This window comes from Limulus polyphemus, unplaced genomic scaffold (genome assembly GCF_000517525.1).
Source record: "Limulus polyphemus unplaced genomic scaffold, Limulus_polyphemus-2.1.2 Scaffold829, whole genome shotgun sequence".
Classification (NCBI taxonomy): Eukaryota; Metazoa; Arthropoda; class Merostomata; order Xiphosura; family Limulidae; genus Limulus; species Limulus polyphemus.
This window is the reverse complement of record NW_013666439.1, coordinates 344,718-364,844: the sequence shown is the minus strand read 5'-3', so window position 1 is coordinate 364,844 and position 20,127 is coordinate 344,718. Positions and strand designations below refer to the sequence as shown.

Here is a 20,127-nt window from a genome sequence, read left to right as displayed (position 1 = left end):
AAACAAAATATTTGGTGAGGTAATAATGAATGCTGTAATAATATGTTATAAATATATTGTGTGAAAGTTAGGATTTTTGTGTTATTTATCATAGCATCTACCTCACATTTTTTTTAGTTCAAGTTCATAACCTGGACAAAGGATTGGTACCTCAGCTTGTTGTAAATAAAAACTTGATTATTTGTTATTCATACATTTTTGTGTCTATCTTCATAGCTTATTTATCTGCCAAATTCTGAATTGTAGCTTATTGCTATTTGTTTTAAGTAAACACCTTTGTGCCAGAGAAATTAAGTATGCTTAATATTAGTTATTTTCTTTTTCAGTTTCCAAATTTACTTTTTTACGGTCCACCAGGCACAGGGAAAACATCAACAATATTAGCTCTAGGAAGGCAAATGTTTGGGTAAGAAAATATCCAAAGAAACAGTTTTTATTTTAAGATTATTATTATCATTAATTAACTCCAAGAGCCAAATGTTTGTTTATTGCATATCTAAATTAAACATTTCTAATATTGAAAATTAGAGTAACTTAGTATAGATACAAAATGTGTGTACATATTAACTAAGAATGGATTTATGAAATTACATTAAGGTCTTAAGCATCCTCAAAAATTTTCAAATCTATTAATTTATGTGATGCAAGTTCCCATCATAGGTTTCTTTGGTGGTGTTAATTTTTTATTAGAATTGTTTTGTGATGTTAAAGAAAGATGTATGTTTCAAGGAAAAGTGATTACTGGAGGTATGTAACAAGTGTAGTGTACATTTTTTGGGTTTGATGCTTTATTGCAGTTCTTTCTCAGGTTAGAATTGCTTTACTTACAACTGATAAGAAGTCCAATTCTCATGGTTAGTAGCCTGTATCATCACCTAAGTCTGAATATTGATTAGTTACTAATTGATAATTAGACTTGCATGATGGTATATTGTACTAACTATGACAATGATTGAGATCTAGTCACTAAAACCTTACAGTAAGTACTTAAGATGTCCATTTAATTTTTTGTTCAATGGCAGTGTAGTAAATCTGTGTTTTAAACCATACATCTTTCTCTTTTTTTGTGTTATTCATTTACAACAGCCATAGAATTAACTTGGCTTTATGCCAACACCTGTAAATGTAATTGAGCTTGCAAGTACAGTACTATATGTAACATGTTTTAGTGCTAAGAAGTTAATTTGTGTAGATCCTGCCTTTTGTTTCTGTGATAATGAAGTGTAAGAATTGTAATTTAGAAAATCATAAGGTAATTCTTTCAGTATTTCAAATAATGTAATTTATTATGCCAGCAAAGGAGAGCAAATATTTACTTTATGAGTATTTCTGAAAGCTGTTAAAATACATGGCACCATTAACATTTCAGTTATTCATATACATCAATATGAGAACAATGAAATATGCAATGATTGTTTTTTTCCAGCACAGAACTGTCTAACCTGAAAAATCTAGAAAAAGACAAAGTGTTGAATCATTTCTGGAAGCTTCAAAGTTTATATTGATATGTTCAATAGTTTTGTATAAGTTTATAGATTGTCTTAACTCTTTCACTGCTCTGGGCACATATTTCCCACCTCCAGAGCACTTGCTATGAACACACACGTATGGGAAAACATTATATAACCTTTGTTTAGCTTGAGAAGTGATTTATTTATCAAGTGTGAGTTTTGAATTTGTTTACCTCCTTGAAGAAACAATGTCAGGTTTCTCAATGTTTATCAGTTTCAGATTATTAATGAAAAAAATAAAATGTTTTCTTTGCTTTTTATTGTGTATTTAAAAATAAATCTGGCACTGGGAGAGTTGTTTATTTATAAATGTGGTAGTGAAAGAGTTCAATACACTAATCATAAATCTGGCTTACTGCTTTTATACTGTAGAGTGTATGGCACTTGCAAAAGTGTTTATTAAAATTAGTTTGAATGTGTAGTACTATGTGAACTAATTCACACATTTTAAATTTAAGCAATCAATTTTCCTTGATGTTTGCAACTGAACAAATTTTTGTTTGGTTTAACATTTTAAGCTAATATATTCAATACATGTGTTACATTAGTTTGTTCATAAGTACCACATAGTAGGTATTAAGACATAATTATCAAATATCCTTACACCCTCAACACTTCTGTTTAACTGCATTTCAGAGTATTTCTAGGGTGAACTAAAATATTAAAAAAATTATAGAGTTCAAATGCCAATCCTGTGTTCTTTTTCAGAAGTTCCAAACAAGAAAAATGGTGGTCATTTGTTCTTAAAGCCTGATAATACTTTGCTTCTATTTTTCATAAATTATCTTAGATTTAACAATCCATGCTGAATATATTGTGTGATTACTCAACTGTAGTTACTACTGGCACGCTTCTGTAATGTTTGTAGCTTATATTAATGAAAAACTATTTATGTAAAAAAAGATTTTCAAAGTTATTTACTTCCTAATATATTCCATTTTTATAAGTTTTTACAAAAAAGTTTCACCTTTATTCCACATTTGAAGAGTAAATTTGTTATGAAACTTTGCTAGCATCTCCTCCACTTTTTTAGCTCTATTTTTTTTTTTCATCTCATAACATTCTTGAATTTCCAGTTTTATGATTCAGTGATTGGTTTATCTTATGAATATACAGAGTATTAATTTCACTTTATTAGAACGTTTTCTATATGATAATATAGTGGGGTGTCGATGCAGGTGCAACATATTTATTATTTGTATATTTGTTTTATAGCCAATTTCTGACTATTTGACATTGCAGTGCCATCATGGATAAACATATGGCTAGAAGAATTTGCATAGTCCTTTCCATAGAAGGACATTTGTGAAGTGAGATTATTAAGTAAATGTACAACCAGAAAGGCACATTTCAAGAAATAGGGGCCTTTATTGTTTTTGATGGAAGTGTAAGTATTCTCATAGCATTGTGTTTAGGGCAAAATCATCTTCTGACACCACATACCAACTTGGAGCAACCCCTCATTCACAAAGTGAAGACTAGTTATGAAAGAGAACCTTCTGACTCGTAAAAGCCATTATGGTGAATCTGGGCATATATGATGGTATCATTAATAAGATAACAAAGTTGAAGAAGGCTCACAAACCAAAAATTCATAAGTTTATTGTCACACCATTATATCTTTGTTTGTTTTCATAAGAAAGACAGTTGAAGAAACTGAAATCATAGTACTTCAAGTTGACCATGTAGGTGTTAAATTCCTCAATGCTTCTCTAATGGACTTTAGTGCATCTTATCTGCTTAAAAATGGTCTTGAAAACATTGAGCTATATACAAGAAAGATTGGAAAAACTGGTAAGATATATGGTTTGAGGTTGAACTTGCTGTACTTTGCAGAAGCTTGTTATGATGGAATCTGTAGTTTTGGGAGTAGTGCACAACCATGGCCATGAGAATGAACACTATCACTGATATAAGATATAGCTCTAAAGACAGGATTGGACCTGGAACATTGTTCTTATAAAGTGTGATTAATCGTCTAAATTATTTGAGCATAAGTTTAGTAAAATCCCTCATCTTTGAAATACATTTCATTGTTCTCTCATATATTGCACTTGTTGTTCATTTAATAATATCTGAGTTCAGGTTTGAGCCGGTGTTTAATGGGGAAAAATCATGTTAATTGTTGTGAGATCACAGTATTTAGTGAGTGCAACATACAAATATTGTTGTAGGGAAGTAACTATAGTAGAAATTCCAGTAATTTGCATAGCTTTGGCTATGCTGTTATAAAAAGAATTTTGGAACTTAATATGATAGATAAGATTTAATGAAATAAGAAAGTAATTTTTTATTTTGAATTTTATACTTGAATATGGTTTATTTTCTTGCTTTATAATATTTAGTTACAGTGCCTTGCAAAAGTCTTCACCATCCTGTGCTGGTAATCAATTTTAGTTATTTTCTAGGTTCGAGATAATAAATGCTGAATTATTTGTTTTTCTTTCATTAAAAAGTTAACATTCAGAGCTTTATAGAATTTACTTTAACAGGGAAATGTATCGAAGTCGAATTCTGGAACTTAATGCTTCTGATGAAAGAGGAATTCAAGTTATTCGAGAAAAAGTTAAAAACTTTGCCCAACAGACTGCAAGTAATCGGACACCAGAGTGAGATGTTTGAATTACATTTTTTGTTTAACTTGCATGTTATGGGGATTATAGTTTACCCATGCATAAAGATTTACATATAAATAGTAATGTAACTTCTGATTAATTTTTAATTTTGATCTATGTTGGTAGGTTCTTTGATCCAAATTGAATAAATAAACAATAACTTTTTTATAAACTGTTCTTTATTCTAATTGAAATAGTTTCAAATAAAAATTATGGGTAATTAATTTATTTAAATTAGATTTTTAAAAGAATAAAGAAATGTAAATTATCAAATTACATCTAATTTTTGTTATTTGAAGAGTTTATATTTACTATGAGTTTTAGCTTGCCATTTTGAAGAATTCATTTATATGTAATAAAAACTGAATAATAATTGATTATGTAAATACAATTGAAAAAAAAAAATCTATATGAATGATAGAATTTTAATGATAACCCTAGCCAAGTATCCATCTGTCTGCTATTTATTATAGGTTTTAGATGTGTTGAGCTGTAATGTGATTTAAACTATGGAAAAAAAAGAAGATTAATCCACTTAGTAAAAAAAAAAAAAAACTAGTGTTTGGAATTATAGTTTGTTCCTGGTGATTTTAGAGTTGATTAATAACACAAACATACTACAATTCTGCACATTTTTGTACATTATATCATGAATGTTGTACATACCTACTGAGAAACATGATAATTTCATGGGAATCTTTGTTCTATATAATTTTAGCTACTGTAATGTAGGAACAAAATATGGTATTTAAGTTTCACAGAAACAAGTACAACCAAAAATTTCTGGAAATAATACTACCAGTTAAGATAAATTACTAGTAAACAATATTTTATAATATTAATTACATAAGAATAGCCCTTATTCACAAAATAATGTATAATCTTCTGTCAGGCATATGTCTGTATAAAGTTCAGCTATGATTACTCATTGTGATATAACTCATTGGTGAATAATAAAATTTTTGAGTAGGAGTAGTTACTTTTATGCTGGAAAGTGGTTCTGCTCACTACGTCAGTCTGATGAAATTAAGAAACTGTATATTTACACATAAATAATAAGTTCAGTGATAACTGTTGTTAATGCTGACATTCTATAATGCATTTGATGTAGTTTTACTGCTGTTATAGAAATCATGCAAGTTTACTTTTGCAGAAAAATATATGTGATTTAATTATTTTACACTACTGGATTTATAACAAAATCAAGTTAATCACCTGCTGTATTGTTGATAATATGTGGGCTTATGAGTGGTGAACCATATTTTTTGCTAGAGGAAAACCTTGCCCTGCTTTCAAAATTATCATACTGGATGAAGCAGATTCAATGACAAAAGCAGCTCAGGTAAACTGAATTTTTTTTTTATGTTTCTCATCAGATTTATGAGGTGGAAACCATAGGCTAATGATGAAATCGACCATAGGTGTGACAAAAATGCTTACTGAATGACTTGGAATACAATAATTCCATTTTCAACAAATTCCTACAGTAAATGCAAAACAGTAATTACATATAACAGCATGAAGATTGACTGGAAATGTTTACATAATATTTAGTACCACAGTGTTAGAATATTTAAAAAATATATACTTTTTTTTTTCTCTATTATTTAGAATTTAAATTTTCATTACAATGATTATTCTGCATTGTTAGCTTAGTACATGGGTTTTAGGACTAACCTAAGTCTCTTGAGCTAGCCAAATTTTGGGAGATATTATTGGGTTTATGGTTGAAGTATCATTAACAGTAAGAGTACGCATCTGATGAAAATGTATTCTAATCATTATAAATAATATAGTTTGAGCATTATATCCAATTAACTGTACTTGTTACTTAGTATATATTTTTAGTTCTGATCTATGTAGATTGCTTGCTTTCATCAAAAATTAATATTAAATAAAACAAAATAAAAGTCATTTTTAAGTGTCCTTGGGTGTAAGAGGTCATAGTGAAAGTAGATAAAAAAAAAAACACTTCAGTCAGTTATCATTCTCTTTCAAATATCTTGGTATTTTCCATAAACTATTTCTAGATAAGTGCTTATGACTGTTTCCACAAGTGCCCCATTGTTTGTGTGACTTGCTCGTTTAATAGGGGTTGGAGATAATTGAAATTCTTTATTTTGGAAGCTTTATTTATCAGAGTCATAAAACAAGGTATTTAAAAAAATAAAGCTGAAAACTGAAAGGTTAAGCAGTTTGAAAGAATCTTGCTTTCTTCTTTGTCAATAGAATTTATGTTATAACTTTAAAATATAAATAATTTTAGTTTAACTTAGTGTAGCATGGTTAAATATTTTTTTATTTCTTATGTAAATTATAGGATTTTTGTACACTTTTAACATGAATTTACTTATTTTACTGCTTAAAAATATCCTCTTTAGGATGCCCTAAGAAGAACAATGGAAAGGCAGTCCAAGTCTACAAGATTCTGCCTCATTTGTAATTATGTCAGTAGGTAAGAAAATTAAACAACTTTGCTTTCTCAAATTAGATGTGAAAATCCTAATATTCTAAAAGTTATTTCCACATCAATTGAGTATGAAGACAGTTAATGTTTACTGGTTGTACTACTATGTTTTCATTTGCGGAGGGAGGGTGGGATTATAATACATGAAATGTAAAGGAATCTATAAAAATAAAAGGATGTGTTACGAAGTTAGAATAATAACCATACTTCTCATAAAACATTAGTGTTAAGTATATTATATTTTTTAACACTACGTTCTTTATCTAGTTCGTTGCTGATAACATGTTTCATTCAATCCAGTGCTGTTCAGGCAAGCTGGGATACACTATTGGAACACTATTTATATAAGTCATATTGTGGTTGGAATACTTTTATTATACACTGTTCTATTTCTTGAAAGTCTCTAAGGGACTAGATAAAACATGTAGTGTTAAAAAGGATAATAGGCCTAACACTGATGTCTTATGACAAGTATAATTAATTATATTCATGTTTCATCAGCTTGTAAAAGGTGTTCTTACCATAACAGAAGGTTACAATATTGTGTATTAAATGTGTTTGCTATTTCAGGTGATGGATAGCTGTGTTATATTTCAATCCTTAAGGATTTTTGACTTTGGACTGATTTGTCTTAATTATTTTTATATTGAATGTAAAATAAGTATTAATTGTTGGTGCACATCTTTACAATTTTTATTTTGATGATATGTCTTAGATCATTTATATCATTTATATTTTTAGAACATGCAACACTTATATTTACAACTACATAAATATCATCATAGAGTAATATAAAAATATGAGAACTTGCAATTTGTGTGACAATTGACTGAACAGATTTCTTGAAAAAGTGTAAAAATTCAAACTGCAGTTAAACAGTTTCTAGTGTCCTATGATAAGTGTAATGAAAAGCAGTTGAGTTTTTCAGCAATATATTGAGTTTTTTTCTTTTACAGCTAGTTTTTGTAACACATAATAAGTATTATTAATTTCTTAAAATGCTATTGTTAAACACTAAAAGTAAAATCTCCATTAAATGTACAAATTTATGCCAGTACTTGAACATTCTTTAAAATTATCATTCAAATAAACTATTACTTTGGATTTGAAATTTGCTTTAGAATTATGTTTCTTATTACAGGTATGTTGAACAGGTTTTTATTACTGAAATGTTATATTTAAAAATAATGTTTTAACAAATATCTTATATTTTCAAGATTAGCAACATATGGTACAGAAATTGCAAAAATAGAAATTCCATATTTAATTAAGCATTTTACAAGTGGGGTATTAAGAGCTGGCACTAAGAAACTGAAATTGATTTATTATGAGAATCCAGAATATCTTTTACTTCATCAAGCTGATGGTATGTATACAATAAATTGTATTGATTCTGAATCTCTTGCTTGAGTGTTTACACAAGAAGTTTCACATTTGAATATCATTAATTTACTAAACACTCAACAAGAAAAAATCAGGAAAAATAATTATAGATAATAAGTGAAACCTTGCTTGTATAAGAAATGTAAAAAATAAAAACACTAAGTGAAAACATCTTTGCTTTTGAGCGCATTTACTTACTATCTAATATTGAATACATTTCTACACCTTGAGCATTTCATTGAAATACTGTATAAAAAAAAACTATTAAAAATCAACATGTTAAGGACATTTAAGGAGATTAGTGTAATCAGTTTCTTCACTGTAACAGCAGTATGATGTCAATACCAATATAAGTTTCTGCAATATAGAAAGTGTTTTTTTCATTAGTTAATTTAAATTTTAAATATTTTGGTGAATAACAAATTAAATTGAGATGTTAAAGTCCTAAACTAGGTTTTTCTTTTTTGTTTGTTACAGGTACTTTTTTTTTGGATGTAAGTTAATTGTCCATGTTTTTTTTTATAACCATGTAGGCAAGAATATTAAGTTTGTTAGTTTGGTAAATTTAAGCATTTATTGGCATAGGCACAGTTTGTTTTATAAAATAATTTTGTTCAAATAAAAGAAAATTTAGAACAAGTTCTCCTCTTCTTTTAGGATAATTGGACCTTTAACATCTAGATGCTCCAAATTTAGGTTCAAACCATTATCTAAAGATATCCTTATTCAGAGGTTGCAAGATATAAGTGAAAAGGAGAGTGTAAAAGCTGAACCTGGCGTAAGTATACACATACTGCATTATGTACTGGGAGCTGGGCAGTTAGTATAATTTGCTAATTGGTTAATCATTGAGCTCATTAATTGATTATTTGCATACGAGACCTGGATAGTAGAAATAATTGAAAATAATAATAATTAGAAGTGCTGATTTTGATTAATTAGTTATTTTTCCTGATGCTAATCAATGCAGTTGAGTTAATTGCCTGCTCTAGCCATGAGTGACTTGAATGAAGTTGTAGCAAGATATAACAAAAACATCAATTATTATTTGAAACTGGATTAAATTATTTAAGATATTGTCGGTAATGGATTAGGTTACTTCATTTTTAAGGATGAGGAATTATTTGTTATTCTTTAGTATGTTTCTTAGTCTTACTTTTTATTCATTATTTTCTTGAGTGCTGATAGTGTCTTAAAACCTTATTAAAATTTGTGTGGGGGGAGTGACAAATAAAGCATACGCTTCTTGTGTATCAAAGGACCAAATACATAATTAAATCAAATATTGTTCATGTACTGCAAGTTCATAATTATCATAATTATCACTAAACACGTGTTCTCTGAAATTCCTTTTCCCATCTTTTTGGTTGATGGTAAAGTGTTAAAATGATTATCATTTAGCAAATTCACACACTAACATACTATACTTTTTTGCTTATTACTTGGAAAATATATTAATATAACTTGAGGTTTTAGCACCATTGGCATTTTTCTCACTGAAAGCTATATAGTTTTAATACTGGCTTGTCTTACTTGCTTAAGAATATAAACCTAGATGTATGCATATACAGATTGCCAAAATGAGTTGTATTAAAGATAAGGCTTAATTTGTATTTTTACTCTTATGTATTGTACAAAATATTCAGTTAAGATTTGATAGCTTATATTCACTATTCAGAAATTATCAGATATATTGTGTTTTTATGAAAAGAGGTATATTTGAGTTTAATATTATTTACTATTTTACAAATGTGGCTTCTGCAGTTTAATTTTTCTCATTTTAAATAGTATAATGCTAAAAATTGGGTTTCGACACCCATGTTGGCCAAAGCACAAATAGCCCATTGTGTAGCTTTGTGCTAAAAGACAAACAAAAAGATAAACTGTTTTATGTGTTATAGTTGCTACTTGTTGTAAGTGTAATAATCAGCTTAATTTCTTCACAAAAGAAATAGAGATTTTATTGACAAAACTATGATATAATTTTCCCAAAAGGGCTGAAGGCCACCTGGAAGGGCCACCTGTTTTAATCACTTGCACCACTATACAATAGTCTGTCATCAGTCAGTAGACACTAAAATGACGTAATGTAAGGGACATTTAATCTTGCACTTTGTACTGTTGTGACATCAGTAAAACATGCACATGCCACGAATCATAAGAATTATGCACTCTGTAGGCTACAACACAGCATGACACATGAATTTCAAAAACAAGAAATAAAAATATTTGTTACAATTAATTTTGTTTTTATTTACTCTTGAAACAGAGCACGTTCAGTGACCCTGCGGAAGTACATCTAGTTTAAAAAATGGTTCCAAAACACACTTACCTCTGCTGACACAATATCTATTTCTAGATCTCCATGGTATCCACTCTTTGCCCATCTAAGCATTGGAAATGCTTGCTCCAATCTTTTATACCCCCAGTCGAATATCCTTGGCAAATTTTAGTTTGCAGATTTCTCCACCAACTTCAATGGACCCTCTATCTAGGTACTGTATATAAGCACCTCATTCAGTTAATGTAATTACTTTTTTTTGACAAAGCATTTGGCATGGGTTTCTATAAACAGGAGTGTTGTGATTATTCACAATTTACATTGCAACTTTGAACGTGGTTTGCATTATTACGGTTATATCTTCATATACTTATAAATTACTTTAATAATAATAATAAACAAAAACTCTCATTCCAATGGGTATGAATTCTGGAGTTAATGTTTCTCTTACAGAGGCCATTCAGACCTCTTCTCTTCTACCTCTATTATCTGGTATTTGTCAATGACCAGGTGAGGGGTCACTCTCAGTTGAGGCTGTCTGTGATATGATCTGTTGCAAGGTGGACACACATATATGCAGACTAGGGGTGTCTCTCCAGGGGGTTGTGAGATGGGTTTTACAAATGATACTGACCAGCTGGTAAAGAATTTAGACTTGTTTTTCTGGCTCCTTCTTTTACTAGGTCGGCGTCAATGGAGGATGATTTTGATCAGCCACCTCCAGTGCCTTTTCTTCAGTTGGTTACTGGAGTTTGTGAGTCTCTTCTATTGCAATTGACTCTACCTCTTCCTTATTGGCAGCAAGGATGGTAAGTGACTACATGGGTTTTTCCTCCTCCTCCTCCTGATATTGCTGTTCATGCTGTTAGAATTTTTGCTCAGTTATGTGATGGGATAGCTATGCCTTGTTCTCCACATTTATTGGAACAGCATGCTTTGGCTTATCACTGCCAGGAGGAGGTATATTTCGATTCTCAACAAATATACTCCCTTTTTGGACCAGTGGGGGTCTCAATTGGAACCTGTTATAACTTTAAACAAATCACAGTTTTTTGGATTCGTGTTACTCTCAGGACTGTCCTGAGGTATTTATCTTTGATCCAATTTTTGTTGGAAGCCTATTAGTGTTTCCCTCGGCAATTTGAGGATGATTTGGGGATTTTTGCTAACGTCTACCTCAGTCAGATTGTCTTCTTCAGTCTTTCTCTGGTTTCCTGGCTGGTTTGTTGTTGGGATTTATTGGGTAGATATTTTTTGTTAAAAAGTGTTATTGTAACTTCTTGTGCCCTTGGGGAGTTATGGGAAGCTCCTTTTCTCTGTCCCATGTTGTTTGTTGGAGTTCCAGAGGTGTTAGAATCAAGAAACTATCACATCAAGACACTGTTTCATGGATTACGCCCTTTGTGGATGAACCTTTAACTACTTGCCTTCATCAAGTGATTAGATGATCTGGTTTGAATATCAAAATCATACAAAACCTGGTAGAAAACTGAAGGATATACTCACTAGTTCAGCCTTTAATACATGTAAATCCAAAAAATGTTTTGCAAAGATGCATGGCTTAGATAAGTCCTGCACACTTAAAAAACACTGTTTATGAACTTACATGTACACAGTGTTTGGCCACATATATAGATGAATCCATTCGTCCAATTCATGATCGTTTCAAAGAACACATTCGTGCCACTGGAAATCTTGACAACAAAGAGCTACTGCTGGACATTATTTAAAAGAACACTGCACAATCAGTGGCACACAATATGCAGTCAAAATTTTAGAAACTTTTGACAATTTCCTCGACAGAAAATATAAGGAATCACTTTTGATTCAATCCAGATGCCCTTCCATTATAGGTACAATAACCTACAATTGCATTTTGCTCCAGGGCTATAGATGACCAAGTTTGATGTTACTGACGCTTATCTCGATATTCCCATAGCAGGTTTCTCAGATTTATGCACAAGGGTCAGGTTCTGCAGTTCATGGCTCTACCTTTTGGTCTTGCATCAGCACCTTATGTCTTCTGCAGAGTTGTTTGAGCTCTTTCTCGTCATGTACATTCCTTGGACCTGTAAGAACATCATTGTATGGACAACATAGCAGAACAACATTTTTCAGATTCCTTTTAGAAGCCATAAAAGCGGGTTTCCTTATCAGACTGGAAAATTCTATTCTGTCACTAATACAATATCTCGTCCATCTGGGTGTGTTTTTCAATACTCTTAAGTCGTGTTCAATCAACTGCTATCAGGCTTCAAGTCATGTAAAGAGCTGTCAGGCTTTTACTTGTCTCCTTCTCCTACTACAGATAGTTTTCCCTCTATTGGGGGTGTGGGCATTTTTCAAGCCTCTCATTCCTTTGGGACGAGCTCATATGAGGTCCTTTCAGTGATTGCTGCACGATCAATGAATCATTACTCAGAAGCAACATCACTGATTGCGAACTGTGGTTGGTTTGGAACAACACTACTATTGGGGTACTCATTCCACCATCTCGTCCCGAGATCCATCTGTTCACAGATGCATCTCTTCAGGGATGGGGAACTTATTTTCAAGGTCAGGAGTTCCAGGGTATTTTAATGGAAGTCATGTCTACCCTCCATATCGACGTTCTCAAACTCCTTGCAATACACTGGGCAATGGTTCAGGGACTGTCTCTTTTTCTGTTGCACTCAAACAATGAGTCAAAGAGGCACATATTCTTGAGACCTTGTTTTTGTACCTTGGATCTTCTCTGCTGGGCTCATTCCTATCGTATCAGTCTAATAGCATGTCATGTTCCAGGAGTGATGAATTTATTTGCAGATCACTTGTCTCGTTCCAACCAGATTCTTCCGACAGAATGGATGATACATCAAGAGGTTTTTCAGTGGACTTGCTCTCAGTTTTGGTCTCCAATACCTCACCCCCAAGTAGAGGACAGTAGATGTGTTCAGTCAGGACTGGACAGGTTTACATCTGTATGCCTTTCCCCAATTCGGCTATGGTCCTGGTTTCTGATTATAAATCGCTCCACTCCTTATTGAGTTATCTTTGTTGCACTATATTAATTAGTTCAAACATGGTTTCTGCTTCTTTGGTATCTGCAGGTATGTCCTCCTCTACCTCAACCACATCAGACATTCTCCACCTAGGAAGTTATGTGGTCCTTTGCCCAACATAAGGGTTTAACTTCTACAGTTTCTCTGTATTCAACTAAATCTCTTCATAGGCCAACCACAGCTGTTTATCAATAGAAATGGAATACTTATTTTTAGTAGTATTTTAAAAGGAATTTCAACTCTTTACACCTTAAAGTATCTACCATTTCCTGTTTTATGACTTGGGTTTTGAGAGGGGTCTTGCTTTGCTTACAGTTGCTTTATATACTATATCCTTATCCACTATTTTGAGGTATTCCAAACATCGGAAGGTTTTTTGAATCCTCAGTACTATCAAGTCTACTCAAAAATCCTTTGTATTCTTTGACCCAAATGACCTTTTCAATTACCAAATTGAGATTTTACAGTTGTTTTACATGGTTTGTCTTATCCTCCTTTTGAGTCCTTAGTTTCATATTCTTTATTTCACTTTTCTCCGAAATTGTATTTTTGGTTGTTATTGGTTTGTGGATGTTGTCAGTTGGAGTTTGCAATTCCTGTGCCTCAGACTCTTGATCATTCCACATTTGTTCTGCTTTAACCCAATAGGTCCTTTCTGTCCAAGACCCTGACAGCTAGAGAAGGGGAATGATCCTTATCACCAATTCATTTGCCAACCATTTCTCAACTTTATGACTGCTCTAATCCTGACTGTTTGTTATGTCATGTTAGGGCCCTCAAGGTAGTAGGAATTATTTGTTCCTTCATTGGAATTCTTCTTTTTCCTGTTACTTATCTCCAATTACCCTAACGAGGTGGCTTCATAAATTGATTCACATAGCCTATAATGGATTATTGTAACAGGAGAGGAATCTTTTGCATGTCACATCTCACTACATCTCAATAGCCGTCCGGTTGAATTGTCCTCTGGAAGATGTTGTTTGGTCTGGTATGTGGATTACTCCTAATACTTTCCAATCTCATTCCTTACATAATCTGGCAGTTTCCTTCTCTGAGGGTTGTTGGCTGACCCCTGTAGCTATTTTGACTACATTTGTTAAATTTTTACCAGACATATTTTCCTCAATCATATACTTTTTTCTCTTCCAGAATCCTTCTATTTTTTCACTGGATCTCACTCTGTGACGAGTGTTGCCCAGCCAGGTATGTTTTGTCTTTTCAATTCTGCACTAGTAACCACTTTCCCTATAATTACTACAGGTTGCAACAGGCTCTGTCGAAATGGGGTGTTCCATAAGACCATCTAGGTGCCTACCAGATGGTATTACCTTATTAGTATGGGCTGCCACTCATGGACTATCATGAGTAAAGCTAAACGGGATCCTGACGATCTTCAGGTTGAATAAATTGGGGTCGGTTTGCTTTTGAAAATGTACGGAACTTCACCTGTTTCCAGTTGCTGGGGTGGCAGACAGAGGCTTTTTCTCCAGAGTGTTCGAGTGTGTTCCTCCACTCTTGGAGAAGAGGGCAAAGTTGGGGGCCCTCCTACATGCATTGAAATCTATTGAAAATAGATAGGGAAAAAAAGCAAATATTGCAGTTAGTTAATTAGATAAGAGCATTAAGAATTTTTTTTTAATTATATTTTTACTTACCTCTGATTTTTGAATATGAAATGGACAAATTAAGAGGAATGTGTTTATATGACTCTTATCACAAATTATTAGTTTCTCATTACTTCACCAGCTTTTGACATTTAAGCTCAACTTTTAAATTAAAATTTATTGTTAGTTTTAAACATTATTCCAGTTGCAATGCAATTTTAAAAATTCTAATTATTGAAAATTTTATATATTTTTTGTACTGGAATAAGTTACTATGCAAAATTATCTTATGAATTAGGTTCTTGAGAGTCTTGTGGACATTTCTGAAGGAGACCTAAGAAAAGCCATCACATTTTTGCAAAGTGCACACAGGTTAAAAGGTGACTTGGGTATAAACTTGGATGACATCCTAGAAATTGGTGGGGTAAGTTTTTAAGTTCTTTCTTCATTAAAGGGTTAATATAAAGCAGGTATTTAGTTTGAAAGCTTATTGTTGAGAGGAGTAAAGTTGATGTGCATCTTCTGAAGTGGTGTATTCTTTTCTTAAATGAAATGGAAAATGAACTGACATGAATTTGAAGTGACTTAGCAGTTTGAGCTGTATCCTCAGAACTAAAACTAAATCAATTTCCTTTTCTTTCAAAAGCCTAATGATGAAATGGTTTTGTTTTTCAGACTGTGACATTCACTAAAGATTTGAGGCTTTGTCAGAGAAAAATTATTTTCCTTATCAGAATTTAAATAAGAAACATATCTTATGCAGTTTTATACATGTCTGTGGTGACATTTTACAAAGTCAGTACAAAACTGCCACTATTGTTTGTAAATGGGTTATTGAATTAAAAAAAAAAGGTAAAATATTTTTTTATTGACGAATAATAGAATAGGCATATAATGTATGTGATTGTCCATTAGCATTACATGGTTAAAAACAATCTTTTTAAGCCTAAAAGAAAAGAGTGATTAAAAAATTGCTTAAACTGCAGTATTTTTAATTGTTATTTCAGATACCATGATGGAAATCTAAAAATATAATTTCAAGTCAATGTTTTATCTGTTACAACTATAAAGGGTTTTCTCTCAGTCCAATATCAGAACTCATCATTTGTGTTTTGACCTACAGCAGCCAGATGCCAATAAAAATTGCTATTTGTATGTGGTATTATGGATGTTTGTGTCTTTTTTGTCAGCAGTGCTTAATATCAGGGTGACAATGTACAGTAATTTCAAAACTTTTTACATTGTCTCTTTAGAGATAATATGAGCTAAACATAAAAGGAATAGTGACATATTTACTATTTTGTATGGGATGAAGAGTTACATTCAGATTTCTAAATAGGAACACACAACACTTCTTACATTAATAGAATGTATCCAGCCTTGTATTAACTATTCTAATTGTATAGTGCAATTAATGATCATGTAATTTTTGCTTACCTTTTAAGACCATTATGAAAGTTTGTTTTTTTCTCCTCAACAAAAATATACTCGTGTATATGATGTTTCATACAATTTGATCCTGTAGTTTGTGGTGTTATCCTGACATTACATTTTATCAAAGTTTTTCCAGTCATGTTCTTACAAAATATTTCATTTGGAAGCATGGGAACCTGTCAGAATTTAAAATATAATTTTTGCCAATTGTCAGAATTTAAAGACTTTCAGTTATATTTCTTAATAGTATAAATATATACTATGTTGGGCTTAGGATTATTCTACAGTAGATGTCTGTGACTTGTTAACGATAAGTTCAACGATGAATAAACAGCATGCACTTCACTTGTTTTCAAAATAATATATATATTCAGAACAAGTTAATGTGTGTAAATTAATTCTTCAACACTATAAATATTATGGGCATATCATAAGTACTATATATGTAGTTCTCTTCTTCTTGTCAAATATCCACTTAGGCCTATTCAATTACTTTAGAATTTCAGTTGACATGCCGAACTATTTTCTCTATTCTATTGCACTAGTACTCTTTGTGATTCACTTACAATTGTGGTGCAAAATTACTGTATTTAAAATGGATTGGCTTAACAAGGGGTGTCAAAATCCGATTTCCAAAATAGCAAATGAAAGAACTATTGAAATTTACCTTGTGCCATGTTTTTCTGTAATTTTCAGGTAGTACCATCCAAATGGTTGGATAAGCTCTTTGACATTTGTAAGTCTGATTCATATGAGAAACTGGAAACATTTGTTACTGTAAGTTGCTGTTCTATACTTTGATGTTTGGATACACCATTTATAGTTTTATTTGACTATTAAATTACTTGGGATCTTTCAGGTTGCTGGTTATAAAAAAATTTCAAATTAGTGACATTATGCTATAAACTATAACAACTAAATTGTAAAACAAACTGCAGTTTTAATTTTCAGTGAACGAAATAAAAAAAAATTATATTCATTAGAGAACTGTATCAGGATCACTTCTGTATCATGATGCCTAGTACATTTACATTTATGTAAAGAGTATTAAAACTTTATAAGCATCTCCATTTTTTTGTCCTTTATGTTATTTAAAATGTACAAGTTTAAGTTGTTGTAATAGGGAATGTATTATTTCTGTATCTTTTAACTGACATTTTGGTGTTTATGCTGGTTCTTTTCATTAATAAAAAAAAAGTACAAAATTGGTAGAGTTTGGCATTGAAAATTCCATTTTTGGTCAGAAAATATCCACTTAATAACAAAAAGTATATGAAATCCATATTTTAGTAGACTGTAAATTCCAATATAAAGATCTGTGCTTTAGTCCAAAATTTTTTCTAGAGCAGTGACTCACAAACTGTACCACTGGTGGTATGTATAAAAATTATAAAGTTTATAATAAGCCCAATTTAACCTTCCCATGTACATAAACACATTATGCTCCTCGCTTCTAGACTTTCCAGTGTTACCTTCCTTTCAAATTGACTCGCATTCTTTAATTATGCTAGAAATAACAATCGTATTCTTCCCATTAATGGATAAGTGTTAAAAATATTAATTTTTGCTACTAGATTTTTCATTTTTTTAAAATGAGGCTTCGGTTTTTACTTCAAAAAGAAGTTTAAACAAAAAGTTGTATGTGAGACTGAAAAGCTCAAGAACAACTGTTCTAGATGAAGGTTTGTTGCTGCTATAAAGGGATCTTTTAAAATCTTTAGATATTATATCAAAAATATAATCATTGCTAATTGAGGTAGTTTGGAATAGTAAGTTTTTTGTTACTATTTGGTTCAGTCTCAGCATAAATACATTTTATTTTACCAGCCTTGTGACCAGATATTTTTGCAATTCTTTTGGTCTTGTTTGTTTCATTCAAAAAGACAAAAGATATATGAGAACATGTATTGCTATATAGTTACCTAACAGTTTCTGTTGAACAGTTAATTTTATAATTAAAAAATATTACATCACACAGAGAAGAAAAATGCATATGACTTATAATAACTGGTTCTATTGTTTTGTGACTGTCAAAGCTTATGAACATTTGAACTTATAATGGTGAACAGAAAAAATTGAGCTCCCTTAATTTTATATTGCAAAATATTTAGTGAGGTGTTTTTTATTTCATTTTGAAGGATATGGTGGCTGAAGGTTTCTCAGCTGGTCAACTGATGGGTCAGTTGCATGATAAGATTGTATTTACAGAAGAATTGAATGATAAACAGAAATCAGTTATTTGCAACAGACTGGCAGTAAGTATTCGAGGGATGTAAAGATCTTTAATAAATGAATTGTGAGACAAGACACCACATATATATATTAACTAGGAAGAAAATCTATTTGCCATAAAGTTTTAGCATATGCATTTGCTTATAAATTTTTGTAATTCCAAATGTGATCTTTTATAATATATTAGTGTAAATTTTCAAATTCTACATTATTCTTAATTCTATAGTTACTGCTATTGTATCTTACTTAAAATCTTCCATGTGTAGAATCTTTGTTTTTTTCACTGTACAAAATTTTAAGTTGCAAAGCTGCATTTAATCTTTTAATAATTGAAGTTATCTTAAAAAAAAGGCTTTATATTTTTTTCAATATTATGTATGTAACTTATAAGAAATATTAATAAGAATTAATTTAAATTTAAAAAATTTATTACAGAAAAATATAAAACTTACAACTTACATTATAATTGTATGGAATTGTGTAACTAAAAAAATCCATTACTTTTGTATTAAAATAAAATAAAGATTAAGTAATTCTAATGATTGGTTTGCTGTGAACTAGTGTTTCATTTTTACTTTTCTTGCATCTTTTAAACACACTTTCAGTACACAGCTATCATATCATTATTTTTGTGATTTCATATACTAACTGTACTTTAAGGCTAATTTTACACACTTTGTTAGTGAACTGTCCAATTGAAGCATTTAAACCTTTTAATCATTGTTGCTGATTACTTAAGGAAAGTGTGTTGTACTATGGTAATTACATTTTGATGTATATTATAATTGTTTGAGAAATCTGAATTTCAGAATTACTTTGACACGTTTAATTGTATTGTAATTGATGGTCTTAAAGAAATTCTGTTTATTTTCTCAATCAAGTGAAACATATAATTATATGGCTACTAAAGGACTACTCAAATAGATGCCTTTGTAAATAAAGAAATTGTTACAATACTACCAAGATAAAGCTTGTAAACTTGAGGTAAAGAAGAAAAGTGTTTAATGAATTTTATCTTTACTAATTGCAGAAAATAATTTTATCGTAGGTTTGTGATCATCGCCTCATGGATGGAGCTGATGAATTTTTACAGATAATGGATATGATGACAGTAATCATGCATCAACTCTGTCATGCCTCAAGTTGATATACATGGCCATAACAGTAGCATAGTTGAATCAATAATGATATACTGTTAAGTTTAAAGCCTATTTTTTGTCATTATATTACTAGATGAATAATCGAAAAAGTGTTTCCTTCTTCACAGAAAGTTTAATAAATTTCAACAGTTTCTACTTTGAAGTAACATATACGATTTCTGAAGTAATTGTATATAATTTGTTTAAATAAATCTTTTTTCTTTTGCAAATTTCTCTTTGATTATATCAGTGTTGGTTTAGTAGATTTTGATAGTAATCCAGGTTTATTTTTTTTCTTCAGTGCTTGTTTTGTTAAAAATGTTCTAACTTTTAAACAGTTTTTAAAAGTTTATTTTGTGTTTGGGAAAATACATACATTATGCAAGTTTTAAAATCATACTTTATTTTTATCTTATTTTG

At 30.8% G+C, this 20,127-nt stretch overlaps 1 protein-coding gene across 1 annotated transcript in view; it reads left to right on the top strand.

The window, feature by feature from the left end:
* Nucleotides 1-19,892, top strand: part of LOC106460756 (replication factor C subunit 4-like) — a 37,934-nt gene extending 18,042 nt beyond the window's left edge. Inside the window, exons 4-12 of the mRNA XM_013920491.2 lie at nucleotides 327-406; nucleotides 4,004-4,120; nucleotides 5,399-5,468; nucleotides 6,508-6,581; nucleotides 8,634-8,754; nucleotides 15,201-15,326; nucleotides 17,033-17,113; nucleotides 18,475-18,591; nucleotides 19,617-19,892. Coding sequence (XP_013775945.1) covers nucleotides 327-406; nucleotides 4,004-4,120; nucleotides 5,399-5,468; nucleotides 6,508-6,581; nucleotides 8,634-8,754; nucleotides 15,201-15,326; nucleotides 17,033-17,113; nucleotides 18,475-18,591; nucleotides 19,617-19,715 — 885 coding nt within the window. The 3' untranslated portion in view covers nucleotides 19,716-19,892. The remainder of the gene's footprint in view (nucleotides 1-326; nucleotides 407-4,003; nucleotides 4,121-5,398; nucleotides 5,469-6,507; nucleotides 6,582-8,633; nucleotides 8,755-15,200; nucleotides 15,327-17,032; nucleotides 17,114-18,474; nucleotides 18,592-19,616) is intronic.
* Nucleotides 19,893-20,127: the final 235 nt, after the last annotated feature.